The sequence below is a fragment of the Antechinus flavipes genome, chromosome 3 (assembly GCF_016432865.1).
Source record: "Antechinus flavipes isolate AdamAnt ecotype Samford, QLD, Australia chromosome 3, AdamAnt_v2, whole genome shotgun sequence".
NCBI classification, from domain to species: domain Eukaryota; kingdom Metazoa; phylum Chordata; class Mammalia; order Dasyuromorphia; family Dasyuridae; genus Antechinus; species Antechinus flavipes.
The window spans coordinates 256,053,826-256,070,882 of NC_067400.1; the positions used below are offsets into that span (position 1 = coordinate 256,053,826).

At 32.0% G+C, this 17,057-nt stretch overlaps 1 protein-coding gene across 1 annotated transcript in view; it reads right to left on the bottom strand.

Moving 5' to 3' along the window:
• The window catches only part of HUNK (hormonally up-regulated Neu-associated kinase), a 132,878-nt gene that overhangs the window by 55,628 nt on the left and 60,193 nt on the right, over positions 1–17,057 (bottom strand). The window contains exon 3 of the mRNA XM_051984976.1: positions 5,725–5,780. Within this exon, the coding sequence (XP_051840936.1) occupies positions 5,725–5,780 (56 nt within the window). The remainder of the gene's footprint in view (positions 1–5,724; positions 5,781–17,057) is intronic.

Consider the following 17,057-nt stretch of genomic DNA (forward strand, 5'->3'; position numbering starts at 1 on the left):
TTTCTTAAGGTCATTCAAAAGCCCTTGCCTCTCCCATGGAGAGTTGGGGACCATAAGATGTGTTGGATGTCACAAAGCCTCACAAGTCACCACATCTTAACTTGATGAGCAGATTTATTTATATATGAAAATCATGTGCATCACATTTAGCAGAGCTGCATGTGATATATTATTGAGATGGTGCAGTAGATAGTGCTGGGCTTTGAGTTACTAGCTATGTGAGATGGTACAGTGGATACAGCCCTGAGCCTGAAGAAGGAAGATCTGAGTTCAAAATCAGCCTCAGACTTCCTAGCTGTGTGACTCTTGTCAAGTCACTTCACCCTCTTTGCCTCAGTTTCCTTATCTGTAAAATGAGCTGGAGAAGGAAATGACAAGCCATTCAGAATCTGTGCCATGAAAATCCCAAATAGGGTCATGAAGAATCAAACCATGAGTGAGTAACAATTAATTAGATCCTGGGCAAGTCACTTGATCTCAGTTTTCTCAATTGTAAAATAAAAATGAAAATAGCACCTATCTCCCAGGTTATTGGAAGATCAAATGAGATAATATTTGTAAAGTTCCTAGCTCAATGCCTAGCACAGAGTAGTTGGCTTAATAAATATTTCTTTTCCTTTCCCATTTCTTTTTCCCCTCCCACCCTTCCTTTCCATCCTCCCTTCCTTTTTTTCTATGTTATGGCTAAGTAAATCTCCTTTTGTTAATTGTTGAACTATTTCCAAGCATCTCCTTTTGTTCCAACACTGAGCCTAAATTACTAAGGGAACTGCTTGAGTCACCTTAATACCACTCTGCATGTTGAACTACCTCGTTCTATTAAGGATAAACTATGACAAATACAGATGATACCTTTTTAGACGTGCACCCCTATTCCCATCCATGCTTGAATGAGCACTTCTAGTCCCACCCACACACACATATACAAAAGAAAACCCCAAACCTGAAACCAGAAGTTCTCTCAAGACAAAAAGAGGTTGGGTACCTTTGGGGATATTTAAGATCATATGCTCACTTATTTTTTAGTCATGTCCAACTTTGTGACCCCATTTGGGGTTTTCTTAATAAAGATATTGGAGTGGTTTGCTACTCCCTTCTCCAACTCAATTTACAGATGAAGAATCTGAGGCAAACAGGTTATAGTCATCCTGATTCCTGACCTAGCACTCTATGGGCTATGGCACTACCTAGCCATCCATTTAGGATAACAGACCTATAGTTAGAAAGAACCTAACCCAGCACATTAATTTTACAAATGAGAAAACTGACTCCCTGAGGGAGTGACCACCACAAAGGTAGAAAAACTAGAATGAATTCAAGTACTCTCACTCCAAATGCAATTTTCTCTCTTTCCCCTATCAAACAATGTTGTCTTTTTTTTTTTTAACCGTTCTTTTCTTTTCAACTCAAGAAATCTTGGAAATATATGCATAGCCCTTGATAGACTGAGACCAATACTTCTCTTACAAGCATGGCATTCACAACGATAAAATTGATAATCACAATTAATGATATTATAAGAGGGAAAGTTTATTAAAATGAGGAAGATTACAGAGAAATCTTGGAATGAACCACCATGAGTAACAAAGATTTATTTCCTGATGAGTGGGCTCTTTCCCCAGTTAGAGAGTGACAGTTTTGGCTCAAAGCCTTCTGGCTACTCCCTAGGTTTGAACTTCCTGCCCTTCTTCAAGACTCAATAGCTCAAAGTCAAAGTTAGCAACTATCGTTTGAGTTCTGTCATCTGTGGATGTCATAAGCCAATTATACAATGTATCACACCTCAATCTTCCTCTAGTCTTTTAATTTGATAGTACTCAGTCTCTAAATATCCTTCTTCTCAGCTTAGATAAGACTGTCTCATCATTTTGTATATCCCTTGAGGGAGAGACTTTATTTTCCCAAGTTACTCAAAAGGGAACAAATTTTACATCCTTCAGGGAAATTTACATGATTTTAATATTTGCATAGGAGATATCAAGGAGGAGAGATTTTAAGGCAGAATCTCAGTTCACTAAGAACTGAATGTTTTTTATGGTCAGAAAATAGAAGCACAATAGGCTCTAGTATTCCAAACACCTTTCAGGCAATTTTCTCAAGAGTTTGGCATAACTATCCACACAGGAAAACCAAGGAGATGGAGAATTATGTCCAAGCTCTGAATTTGTATGGACAACCCACAGAGCTGGTTCAGGATTACATATATCTTGAACAGTTATTGTGAACAAAAACTGAATTAGAAGGTAGATAATAGGATCAACTGCATGGGGGAAAACTGTTCAGTGCACTTAATGAGTCCAGCATGACACAGTGCTTGACACATAGTAACCTCTTAATAAATACTTTTTCCTTCTCTCTAAAATAAAGGTTCATCTTTTTTGACAATATCTTTCTAGGAATGCTATATATATATATATCTAAGAGTGCCCCCAAAAATACACTATCCAAAGAATTAAAGGTATAGATCATTGTTATTTGTCCTTTGTTCTTGAAGAGGACCATAGCATTTGGGGGGTGATGTCATGATATGTAAGTGAATTGGATTTAAGTAAGGGAGGACTGTACAAGATCACTTGCCTCACTTTCTCCTCCAGAGCCATCTGAGTCCAATACCCAGATATGCGACTGGAGATGGCGCCTAAGATAAAAAGGGAGACGTTGGCTTTTTAAAACTAAAATCTTCAACAGATCTCAGTTTGACTTAGGTCAAGGATTAAGGTTGCATAACAATTGAGGCAAAGAATCTCCTTTTTCACCAAGTCCAAACAAGTCACTAAAGTAGCAATGAAGAAGCCTGCAGTAGACACAAATAGCCTATTCTGTAGGCTATGCTAGTAAAGGGTATCCTAGTAAATGTTTAACAATTGTGAGGGAAGGAGGATATAAGCACACTACACTATTATCATTTCATTCTAGACAATTAACAAAACAATAAATCAGGCTCTGATTTTTAGCAATTGCTGATTTCTGAGTCAGCAGCTGGGTAGCCTAGTAGGTAGAGTTCTAGGCCTAATCGGGAAGACCTGAATTTGAATTTGACCTCAGAAACTTCTGAAATGTCAATGCTCAAAAAAAAAATTAAAATTTTAATTTAAATTTTTATATTCAAATATGAAATTTAAAATTTTTAACAATTGGAGCTGGGTCCAGGATACTTCTGCAATATACAGAATGTCAACAAAAAGGTTTATGACTGGGAATGGAGGTGATGATGTTGTTGATGGTGATAATGAAGCTAGTAATGATATACTTTAAGGTTAGGAAAGCACTTTACAAATGTTGTCATTTGATCCTCACAACAGTCCCATGAAATGGGTGCTATTATTAATCCCAATTTTACAGATGAAGAAATTGGGGCTCAAAGAGGTGAAATACTTTGCCATCATCATACAGCTAGAGAGCTGTCACTCAATCAAGAAGAATGAGGAACGAATAGCCTGCATATTCTACTGGTATGCCAAGAATTCTAAAGAAAATCTTCAAAATAGTGGGAGAGAATTTATGGGAGAACATATACAAGAGCAGCAGAGAATTAAAAATGTAGATTAGTTGCATTCTGCCCCATATTGATGGGATTCTAATGTTAAGATCTCAAGTGAGAAAAGGGAGAGAAGGGCAAACATCCAAATACCAGCTACATAAGTGTATTTTTGCTTTGTTTGCAAGGGGTTCCATTAGTGATACATTTTTTCAGGAATTAACAAATTACTTTTAAGTAAATGCAATCCAGTTAGGGAGGTATATACATTTTGAACAAAACTAAAGCAAAAAGTTGTTTAAAACAACTTGTTTTAAAGTTGTTTTCGGGCCTTCCTATGCTACAGCACAAATGGAAATTTACAAAGGCCAAAAAAACAATATATGCCATGGCTTTGATTATGCAAATGAAAAGAACAACCACACAACAAAATGAAACTTAATGCTGTGAAATTATAATGACCCAATTTGGCTCCAGAAAAGAAATCTAAGAAGACATTTTCCCATCTTCTTTATAGAGATGGGGGACTCGGGGGTGGGGTCAACAAATGTAGAACTATGCAAATTTGAGAGTTTGGGCATGTGTTGATTGGTTTTACTGAAAAATTTTCTCTTATTCCAGTTTTTAAATATTCATAAGGATACAGAAGGAAGTTGAAAAGTTATATAAAAACAAAATAATGCCAACAAAATCTATTAAAAAGGAAGAGCCTGTAAACAGAGAAGATGCAAACTAAATAACAAATTAACATGGATAAATATTGAATTAGGGTTTTAAAACTAGTCTTCAGTAAATTTCCTTTTTTTCCAATTTATTTCCACATAGGTAAGGGCTATTTCTTTTAAATTAACTCTTGGCCTCTATGTTTATATATTGTTATTTAACTGTTCGTTTTTGGCAGTAGAACTTGTACTAGCAACTGTCTAAGACTGGTTTATCTTTATCATCTCTTCATGAACACAAAGAAAATCATTCTGGTCAAAGAATTTTTTAAAATGCCTCCATTATATTGCTATAGGAATTTTTAAAAATTCAATAATTTTCACCTAGATATAAAAAACTCAGTTTACAAAAGCCTACTGATTCTCAAAACTGAGGTGTCTTGAAATGTAAAGTTTTTATTATATTGAAAGTGAAGAAAAAAGTGTACTGTTTTGTTTTGTTTTGTTTTTTTGGGGGGGAAATAAAGGAATTAGATAGCTATGAAAAGTGCTCCCCAGAAATTAGACTGTCAGTAATTACAAACCAGGTACAAAACTGAATTTCATCCTTTTTTCTTATAAAAGATTAAGGTATAATTTTTAAAAAATCAAACCTGAGTAAATGAAAATTTTTTTAAATCAAAGAACTTTAAAACAATTATGTCATATTCAGTAATTACCTTATTCCTTACATTACCTTTTGAAACTGTAACTACAGTATCTAGAAATAAGATTCTATTAAAAATAGACAGTGCTCTGTATTCTCCTTCATCTCTCCTCTATTATAACCAATGAGTAGGGGAAAATAGAATGATTAAGTTTACAGACTCTATGGACCAATTAATTTTCAATGTTTTTTAGGTAGTTCTATAAAGAATTTAAAAATAGCTCCTAAAAATTTCTACTCTCAATTTTCTATACTTATGAAAGGGTGACATTGTTGATAATCCAATAATGCAGAAGAAAAAAAGAAATTTCTGTTGAGCTATAGTGTACTTGATATGATTGTTCTACAGTATTTTTTCTTCTAGTTATGATTTGATATTAGAGTTATAATAAATCACTCTACCTCTGTCTAATATGCAGGAGGAATGACTAATATTAAAATTGCCTTAAATTCCCTCAGGCCTTATTATTCAGGCAAAGAAAAGTGGCCCTGGAGTGGATCTCAGTAATGAGAGATAACTGGCTGGAAATTAACAATGTGCTATGGGTAATTCACAATTATCCTATTATCCATGCACAAATAATTGACAGTTGATTTACAACATTGTTACTATGATATTGCTTTAAAAAATTCATACAAAATATATTTCCATATTAGTCATTTTGATAAAGAAAACACAAGAAAAATAAAGAAGTAAAAATTTTTTTTCATGAATTTATATGTATAATTGATATATTACTTATCTTTTCAAGAAGTAAGGCAGAAGCAGGAGAAAGAATTTGGAACTTAAAGTTTATAAAAATGAATGTTAAAATTTTTTGTATGTAATTAGGAAATATTTAATGAAATAAATGAAAATACGTTTTAAAAATTCGTACCAATCAGCTTGATATTGTTGTCTTCATCTAGCAGCAAATTTTCTATCTTCAAGTCTCTGAAATAAATAAAATTGAAGAGTATTTTGGGTAAGTATAGGGAGTCACATATTAGCATTGCTAATAAAACAAACTGTATCAGTAATATTTTTAACTATCACTAGATTTTTCTTCTGAAGTTTACTCAATCACCAAAGATTACATATATATTATAGGCATTTATATGTTATATTGTATATATTATAAATATAAAATAACATAAAAATTTATGCTAAGTTATGGAGATATATCCTCTAGGACTTTTATGAACAAGAGAATGAAAGGAAAAGGAAGGGGCTTTTTAGAAGAGGTGAAACTTAGGGGGTCCCAGAGGATAACTGGATTTGAACAGGTTAAAAAAAAAAGAAATGGGTATTCTAGGGAAAGGAAAATTGAACAAAAACAAAGAAATAGAAATAAGAACTTTATGTTTGTGGGAGGTTAGTAATGAGAACAAAGGGTTAAGAAAGTTAGAAATGCATCATTTAATCCAATCATTCTCCCAATATTACTTGCTCAGAGGCCAAAGGTGGTCCACCAAATGGCAGGTGGCCCTGCTTTCATGTGGTCCTTCTAGAATTATACATTCAAATTTAGAATCCCATGGGTGATTAACAAATTCCTTTCAGCATAGAACAAATATGCTAATTGGCCACTTGGAAGGGTACAGACATCTGTGCTTACATCTGCATCTAGTGAATAGGAAAGGATCACTGCACCCCTACTCACTCTATATACATATTTCTTTATGGAGGAGGAGAGATATGTGCTTTCCTTTTTAAAAAGCAATTTTAATTTCCCCTCCAAACCAAAAAAAAATTAAGTTAAACACTAGTAGAAATCATTCTTTGAAAATTATTTTAAAGTAGGAATCCTACAGGAAGCTAAAAGAAGCATAGTTTGTAGTTGCTTTCTTCAAATATACGCAAGCTGAAAACTGAGAATGACTGCAGTATTAAAAAACTGATGGAAATAGAATAAGATAAAAGAAACAAATTTAATAAATTCAAAAATGAGGAAATTTGGTGAAAACGGATCTACAGAAAGGATCAAATAGAAACACAAAAACAATTAAAACAATGAGATGAATAAAAGATGTACCATCTTATGTTTTCTATAGCTGCTAGACTAAAAGAGAATATTTAAAAGAAATAGTTAACATTTCTTTAAAAGGAAGAAAAAATGTCTTAGATCAATGGAATAAGTAATAAAATCACATTATGAGGATTAAAAATAAAAGTAAAAATAAGCCCACTAAAAATAATGTCACAGGTGCGTTGATAAACAGCACAGACAGACCTGGTTAATATAGGTCAATTAGCAATTTGATGCCCACACTTTAATGTTCTCCAAAAGCTTAAGAAATAATCTTAACTGTCCTAGTGTGCTAGTGACTCAAAGCTATGTTAACTTGATCTCTATCAGCCAGGTCAATGTACTGTTCTCACAAAAGTAAAATTTGATCGCTTTTGGCTTTCCATATTTCCCTTCAGTTTTACTTTGTGCAATTTCCCTATGTAGTACCTGTTTCAAAAGGCTATGCCACAGAGACTATGGTATCTCTAAAACTCAAATGGAATGTAGTATATGTGGTATGTTAAAGATAAAGCTCTTCCAGATTCAGTTCAATTCAACAAATATTTTTTTAAACAATTTAAGTTATCAGTTTAGAATTACAGTTCTAACTGTCACTGAATAAGGTTATTTTTCCCCTATGGAATCAAAGAGAAAGTGTATATTTTTATCTTTATCTGTGAGGACCTATGAGATGAACTATGAGGGGGAGGGGGAGAAAGGTGAGAACAAACTTCTTTTTTGATAAAACTGTTAACTGTTCTGTGAGAACTAAATCTGTTAAAGAGACTTTTTTTGTCATGGCTGGAGAGAGCTAAAGAAGACAGAAAAGAGGTGGAGAGTTTTTTGGATGAAGCTGTTTTCAATTCATTTGAACAAAACATTTTAAAGAAAAAACTGACCTTTGCACTTGAGAAAGAAACTAAATGATGGTGGACCTGTATTTATGTAAGTGAAGTTATTATCATCATAATGAAGATGATGCAATAGTTGCTACAATCTTTCTTATAGTCAAAATATTGTAAATAATTATCTGTCTTTGTTATTATTTATTTCATTTGTTTAGATTTGTATAGATTTAAATATATTCAGCTATTTTAATGTTTACTTAATCATAGTGGAGCAAAGGATTTAAAATAGAAAAGGTGAGCATTAGTGGGAAAGAGTGTTTCTCATTTATTAAATAATATTTAATATGCTCAGGTTGGGGGAATTCATACTAATTAATCAGTGAGAAAAGTTGTATTTTTATTAAAAAGAAAATACCCAAGAATGTCTCTGGATTAATCTGAAATTCAAAATAAGAAGATTAAATACAAGAAAAAAAATCAACTAACAGACTGAAGGATTACCCAAAAATATATGGTCAACCCCATAAACTATAATTACTTACTATTTCCCCTCCCCCCAAACCAGACTTCTTTATGGACAACTTTAAAAAGTTGATTTAAGATTATTTTTTCCTCTCCTTGAAAATGAATACTTCAGGAAAATATTGTATTCAAATGTTTAATTTCATTGAATCTTTTTGGACTCTACACAGAGTAGAATCAAATGCAAATTTAATTCAGCAGACAAACTGACCCTCCTACCCATCTGTGATACAATGATTACTGATGCTTAGAATGATAGTTCTGAGGTATTAAAATACTTTCTGAAAAAAGAGAAAGATTAAATTGTGTTGTGCATTTTATTGTTTTCTAATTACTAAAAATGATAATTAACTAAAGTGTTTTTGACTGATCAAAATACCTTGTGTTTCTCTGATATTTATACCTGATAGTTTACCATATCAATATCTTAATGAGCAAAAATTCTTACTGCTATTTTAAGAATCAATTTTTTCAATGGCTTATCTTTCGTTGTACCTCCTCTAAACTTCTCTAGGTCATCTAGGCTTGAAATCTCAGACTCATTGAACTTAAAAATTAATTAATTAAAATTAAATTATATTTTATTTTCAGATCTGGATTCTCTCTTCCTTCTCCCACGATCACTTTGAAAAAGCAAGAAAAAATTTAAAAATCATTATAAATACGTGCAATCAGGAAAAACAAATTCTCACACTGATCACATCTAAAGTGAGGGAGAAAGAGAATATCTGAATCTTTGCTCTGAATTCATATCAAGATGTGAGTAGTTTCATTCTTATTAGTTGGGAATTATGGTTGAACATTTGCTGAACAGAGTTCCTAAGTTTTTCAAAGTAGTCTGGCTTTCCAATTCTTTGTCCACCACAAAAGAGAAGCTATAAATATTTTTGTGGAAATGAGTCCTTTTCCCTTGCTTTAATATCTTTCATATATAAGCCTACTAGTGTTATTACTATGTCAAAAAAATATGCACAGGTTAGTAACTTTTGGGTAATTTACAATTCCAGCAACAATGCATTAATGCATCTTCACCACTCTCATCCCCAAACCTCTTCTTAAAATTGTCATTTTTCCTTTGTATCCATTTTGTTAGCTTGATGAGTGTGAGATTGAGCTTCAGAGTTGTTTTAACTTGTATTTCTCTATTATTAGTAATTTACAGCATTTTCCATATGATTACTGATAGGTTGGATTGCTTCCTCAAAAACTATCTGTTGGGAGAACACTGTACACAGTAACAGCAAAACTATGTAATAATCAACTATGATAGACTTAGGTCTTCTCAGCAATGTGATGTTTGAAGACAATTCCAATAAAGTGGGATGAAAAGTCCCATCTGCATGCAAAGAACTATGGATTCAATGCAGATCAAAGCATACTATTTTCATCTTTTGTTGTTGTTTACTTTTTCTTTCTTATGTTTTTTCTCTTTTGTTCTGATTCTTTTACTATGTAACTAATATAGAAAGATGTTTAAAATGATTATACATGTATAATCTATATGCGATTACTTACTATCTTAGGGAGGGGGAAGGTAAGTGAAGAAGAAAAAAAAAAAAACTGGAACCCAAAATCTTATAAAACTGAATGTTGAAAACTATATTTACATGTAATTGGAAAAAATAAAATAATATAAAGTAGAAAATAACAAACTGTTCATATCTTTTAATCAGTTATCAATTACAGAGGCATTAGAATTTCTCTTTTCAATCAGTTGTTAAATCTATCAATTCTGCCTCTATAACACCTTTACAAATTAGCCCCTTTCTTTATTTAGCCTCTGGGCCTTCATATCACAACTTGCCCAGACTATAGTGACAATCTCCTTCCTGGACCATCTGGCTCTAAATTCTTCCTCTCTCCAATTTTACTTTTACACAGCTACCACAATAACCACTTGCTAGTTCACAGGTCTGACCATGTAATTTTCTGGCTCCAAATTTTTTGCTGTTGTTTTCTTGTTCTTGAGTCATTTGATTCATGTCTGACTCTTCATGACATTATTTGGGGTTTTCTTAATAAAGATACTGGAGTAGTTTGCCATTCTTTCTTCAGTTCATTTTACAGATGAGAAACTGAGGCAAATAGGATTAAGTAACTTACATTAGGTCTTACAGCTAGTAGGTGAAGTGAACATAGTCCTCCCTCCCTCAAATCTAATTCACTTGTGTATCATGACATAATCTCCCTGATATCATGGTTGTCTTCAAGAACAAAGGATAAACAAGTCTGAAGTCAAATTTGAGCTCATAAAAATGAGTTTTTCTGATTCCAAACCTAGTGTACTCTTCACAGCACCACTTAGTTACCTCTAGATAGCTTTCTCTTGCTTATGCAACAATAAAACACAAACTCTTAAGGATCTTAAGGATCAGTTTGCTTACTGTCTTGAGTAAGGAGGAGGTGGAGTAGAGAGGAATAAAAGAAAATTTGGAAGTCCAAATATTACAAAAATAAATGTTGAAATCTACTATGTAACTTGAAAAATAAAATCTTACTGAATTAAAAAAAATAAAATAAAATGGGTACAGAGAAGCAGGAAATGACGTGTAATCAATTACCTTAAAAATTTTTTAAATATTTTCTTTCCCCCAATCTTTCCCAATCATCCCTCATTAAATTCATGATGCTAATGAAAGAAGTCAGTGTTGGCAGAGAAAATATAAAAGGAAACTAATCAGTGTAAGCAAAGCCAAAGATATTGTTTAAACATACAAAATAATGGAGAAGATGACACTAAGAAAAAGGATGAGGAGGGAAAGTTATTGAATACATTAAAGTGATAAAATAACTTTATAGAAACATCAAAGAAGTCTACTAAGGGGTTCAAAAATATAATTGAAGAGTTAAAAAATGCAGACCAGTGAGGAAGTAGTAGAAAAACCATAAAAGAAACGATTGACAATGAGTGGTTAAAAAAAAACAAATAAAAAATAGTATTTGGAGACACAGCATTTTAAACTAGAAAAAAAAGATGCTAAGTGCAGTAGAATTTGCTACAATACATAATCAGAAAACTAGAAAAAATTATCTGGGAGTACAGAGAAAAGATGAATTTTATTAATGATATTTGAATGAAGAAACAGGATAAAAAGTTTAAAATCACTAAACTTAAAAGGGCTACTTTTTAAAGATATCTACATGTGAAATGTATTATACCAAAAATACAAATGATTTTATTCATTATTTTGAAGTTTAGTTAAAAAAAAAAAACCTAACAAGGGTGACAAGAAAAACAGTTTGCCTGATTCTGTGTAGTTTTCAAAATAAAACTGATGTTGAAAATGATGAACCTCTACAAATCCATTTAGTATTTGAATAAGAAAAAAAACAAATAATCTGTTACTGTTATTGGAAAAAAAAATCCCAAATTTTACCTTTCTGACATTTTAGATTTTTAAAAAAAGATCAATAGAAAATTACTCAGCATTATGGAAGTACATTAAAATATAATTTTTAGTTCAAATGAAAATATTAAGAAATAAATATTTCTCCAGAAAAAAGTCATTTTTAGATCCTTTTTTTTTAAATTCTGGTTCAAAATTCCTATAAATGTTATTTCAAAATGTCTTGTTAAAAACATGCTTAAGTTGGCATAAGGGCATACTTCCAGTATGGACATTTTTCTCTCAGGCAGACAATGTTTGAATTTAGAATAACGACAAATGAATGAAAAATATTTCTGGTAAGCTGGTGTCTAAAACACGTAGTATTAATATTTTTTAACAGTTAAATCATTACCCCTGGGGACATATTTCTTCTCTTAAAAGATAACACATTTCTAGTTAGCTCTAGAATGTGAACATAGAACTCTCTTCTGAAAAGGCACCTATTTTCCTCCTAGTTCCCCTTTCTTCTCCCCACCAAAAATCTAAATCTACCAATGAATGCTAAACCTACCACTCTATATAAATAGAGGACGTTCTTCAGTTCAGTCTTCTTTATTTGCCTTTATTTTGTTCTTAAGCTTTGAGTCCTTTTAAAATATGGGTAGAATAGGGTCAGTGCCCTGGGATGTGGTGGATGTGGTGGTGATGTTTCACACTGAAGTCTAAGGTTTAGCTCCCTTGTATATGCTTCCTCATGTCTTTCCTCCATCCTACAGTCCTGTGACTAGTTTCTTCTGACATAGAAGCTGCTGTGCTATCTTTGTTCCATACCGATTGAGTATATTTGGTTATTTTTAAGTGAACAAATGAATCTCAAATTATCCTCTCTGCAGAATCAGTGTTCTTCTTAATGCACGTTAAGGGCAGAGGCTCTGATTCAGTGAGGAAAAAGACTAGACTCTGGCATCCTGCCACCTAAGTTAGACTAGGGGGTGGGAGAAGAGATGCTACATTTAAACAAGCTATACATCTTTAATCTGTGCTAAATTCAGTAATGAAATGGTGAGAACAAACAACACCTAAATGCTATACATCAAAGATAGACAGAGCAGTTTTGGCTCTATGCCAGCAAAATGTGATGGATATAATAATAATAATAGCTCACATCCATATAATGATTATTATTCCCACTTATATAGTACTTTTCAGTTCACAAAACACTTTCCTTATAGCAATCCTAAAAGGTATACAAGTAATTACTATGCTACTTTTGTAAATGAGAATCCAAAAACTCAAAAAGGTCTAAGGTCACATACAACCAAATACAGGAAAACCAAAGTGAAATTTAAACCAATACCTTACAAATCCAAATGCAATATCCCATTAAATTAAGAATTGTGTTAGCCAATAAAATGATTCAGACCAATTCCAATAGACTTGTGATAGAAAGAGCCATCTGTATCCAGAAAGAGGACCATGGGGACTGAATGTAGATCACAACATAGTATTTTCACCTTTTTTATTGTTGTTTGCTTGCTTTTTTTTTTTTTTTTCATTTTTTTCCCTTTATTGAATTGATTTTTCTTGTGCAGCATGATAAATTGGGGATATGTATAGAAGAACTGCAAATGTTTAACATATTGGATTACTTGCTGTCTAGGGAAAAAGGAAGGAGGAAAAGAGGGAGAAAAATTTGGAAAATAAGGTTTTGCAAGAATAAATGTTGAAAATTACCTTTACATATATTTTTAAAGTAAAAAGCTATTATTTTAAAAATGGTGTTAGATACTTTTATTTCTATATGAAACAATTAGATGGTACAGAGAATAGAACACTGGAATTAGGACTCATGAAAACCTGAGTTCAAATCTTCTTCAGACACTAGCTGTGTAACCCTTGGGCAAATCACTTAATCTGTGAAATGTCTCAATTTCCTGAATTGTTAAATGGGGATAATGATGTCATTCACTGCCAAGGTGATTATGAGAATCAAATGTCATAACATTTGTAAAGTGCTTTAAAAACCTTAAAATGCTCTGCAAATGAAGCTATTGGTAGGAATATGCACCGCCATAGCAAGGATGACAAAAATCAGATTTTTAATCTGTATCTTTACAATAACTGTAAGTATCTTTTATGTCATATTTAAATAGTTTAGGAATACTTAATACTCAGACATAATGAAAAACTAGTATTATGATAACATTAGGTAAACATTTAGTGATAGGATAGTAATAGATATCGTTAAGTCCTATAATAATAAAAGTTCACATTTGTATAAGTATTTTATGATTTACAAAATGTTTCAAAAGCATGATGCATCCATTAAGCATATTTATTAAACATATTTATCTAAGAAGCAGTTCCAAATAGTAGTAGATGTTGTGTTAGACATGAAGGCATGAAGACCTAGAGTAAATTTTATTTCTCAAATTTACTATCTATATGACTATGGGAAAGCTAATAAAACTTGTGATGCTCTAGTGAAATATCTTTAAGCTTTCTCATTTGATCTTCATAATAACCCTTTATAGTATGTAATGCAAATATTATCATTCCAATCTTAGAGATAAGGAAAAAGAGGACACAAAATTAATGTTATATGCCCAAAGTCACACATCAGCAAGGGCCAAAATTAGGGCTTACTCCTTGAACCCTTGACTGCAAATTCAGCATTCTTTCTCCTAAACACAAAGAAATTAAAAAGCCTTAGAAATTATTTTATAAACATATTTACAAATATGATTTCTAAGTACATTTTGATTATACAATTACTTTATTTACAAATCTCACAAAAGCTATCAAGAACACTTTTAGTTTGCCATTTCCTTCTCCTGGGTCGAAAAACCTAACCTTAAAATAATTTGTGAAAAACAGCTTAGTTTTATTTAAAGCTTATATTAAAGCAATAAAATAATTTATATTAAGGATCTTACTTATCTTCTTCAGGAAAGAATTATTATAAATTTTAGACCTATTGTAAGACTGCTCATAATTAAAATGATAGAATACGCTCATTAAAACTAAGAAACCAGTCATAGGCAACCAATAGTCAATTCTAACCTGGGTTTTGGAAAATGATATCTAAATAGCTGTGACAAGATGCTATCCAACTTTTTGAAAAATGATTTCGAGGTTGAAAAGTATAAAAGTCCCCTGTTAACTTGAAGAAATATTTCTGAGGTTTCCTCACTTAAAACTTTAAAAAAAATATTTAGCATTATTATATTGTGTGTGTTCACGCGCGCATGCATGTATGTATAAAGACAGTGGGGAGGAGAAGCAGAAAACTAAGAATCAAAGAAAAAGACAGCATTCTTTTCACTATTGATACATCATTACATCTATTCCTTTGACATTTTGACAGTAATTGCTTTGAGATAAAGTTGGGCTTAAATTATTCTAAAAGGGTTGTTGAGAATTTCCTTCGGGTGGTTCCAATTTGAACATCAAAGTTTTCACTAGTTTTTTTTTTTTTTTAAATCTTTGTCTCATTTTTGACAATGAGAATAAACATTATCAATGCTATTTTCCTCTAATACCAGTAAGGTTAGTAATTTTGCTCTGATTTATAGTTGAGGTTTCTGCTTTTTTCATTTTAATAATTAAAAAGAAAGAAAAATGAATGTTATATCCAAGAGTCTATCATTTCCTAAATAATGGCAGAACTATGATTGTTTAGTCTATCTACACATGAAGATTTTATTGGCATGATCAAATATAGTATAATTCATTTAATGTTTCTGAATGTTCCTTTCCTTAAATATCCTAGGCTCAAAAAATTCTAACAAAGCATGGTTTCACAAAATCTGCAGTTATACACACACAGACACAGACACAGTGAAAATAATCCTTCCAAAAAATTTATGCTTCCCAAACTTCATGGAATTTTGAAAAGTTATCTCAGGGACATAATATTTCATTCTTGTCCTACATCTGAGTAAGACTTAGAGGAAAAGAAAATTGTTATCAAACATTTTTTTAATTGTCTTCCTTCCTTCCTTCCTTTGCTGTGGCAATTGGAGTTAAGTAACTTACCCAGGGTCACACAGCTAGGAAGTATTGTCTAAGGCCAGATTTGAACTCAGATCCTCCTGACTTCAGGGCTGGTGCTCTATCCACTGCAGAGGAACACATTCTTTTGTTTTTTTTAACATGGTCTTGAAACTCTGGCAAATAGATTGGAAAAGTTTCCCAAAATTTCTCACTTCATGATTCCCTTATTGACTCAGTAATTTTTTTTAAGCATTCCTAGACTAAAAGAAATATGTAACAATTCTATATATTAAGTACTTAGGTCCAAAAAACTAAGTCCTAATAACTTAGCAAATGAGAAAATAATATGCATAAATTGAAAGAAAATTTATATTTTTATTTTATTCTTATAGCCACTTTTTTTTTTTTTTTTAATGCAGCTAGATGGCACAACTGGACTTAGCTGTAGAAAAATTCATGTTCCTGAGTTCAAATCTGGCCTCTTTGACACTTACTAGCTGTGTGACCTTTTGCAAATCACTTAATTATTTACTTCATCTGTCAAATGAGATAGAGAAGAAAATGCTAAACCACTCCAATATCTTTGCCAAGAAAAGCCCAGAATGAGTGCATGAAAAGTTGGATACAATTGAAATAACTGACCAACAACTTACTAATGAAATGTGTGCCCTTGCTGGGAACTGCCCAAATTCTTACACCTTGGAATCAAAGTAGATGCAGCCACCCTCATTTCCTTCCCCCAATATTTTTTGACCAAGATCTTTTAAGGTGTCTTTTGGTTGAAGAATTGAGGCTGACACCAAGATTGCCTACTAGAGTACCAGTACAATAGAGCCCACAACAGTAACAAAAAAGTGAGTGAAGAAATAACAAGTTCTGCTTTAGACAAGTTGAGCTGGAGATGGAACAATCAATTAGAGGGAGAACTTAGAGATATGAGAATGGAGTTTACAAGAAAGACTAGATTTGAATACCAAAAAAGGGAATCATCTACAAAGAGATAATTATTGAATCCCTGAGAGTTAATATCATCAAATGAAAAAGTACAGAGAGATAAAAGAAGAGAGCTCTGACATAGACTTATATGATACTATGATTTTACTAACAAACTATATGACAATCTCTGCTTTTTTATTTTTGAATTGGTTCTCAGAGGACTGAGAAGAACCAGATAGACAGGAGAATTAAAGAGAATAGTGTTACACAAACCCAAGAAAGAGAGAGTAACCAGAAGTAAAAAATAATGAATAGTGTCAAATGCTATAGAAAGATCAAAAAAAGATGAAGACTCAGAATTAATTAGTCATTTGACCTGACAATTAAGAGATCATTGGAAGCAAATGCCTCTCACTTACAGAATAACTGAACAAGTAATAATGTACACATATGATACAGTATACAAAATGTGCTTTAAGAAATAATAGACTGATTTTTTTTTCAATGAGCAGGGGTAGGAGAGGAGGAAGAGAGTAAATTTGGAACTCAAAAAAGTTTTAAATGAATGCTTAAAATAAATATTTTAAAA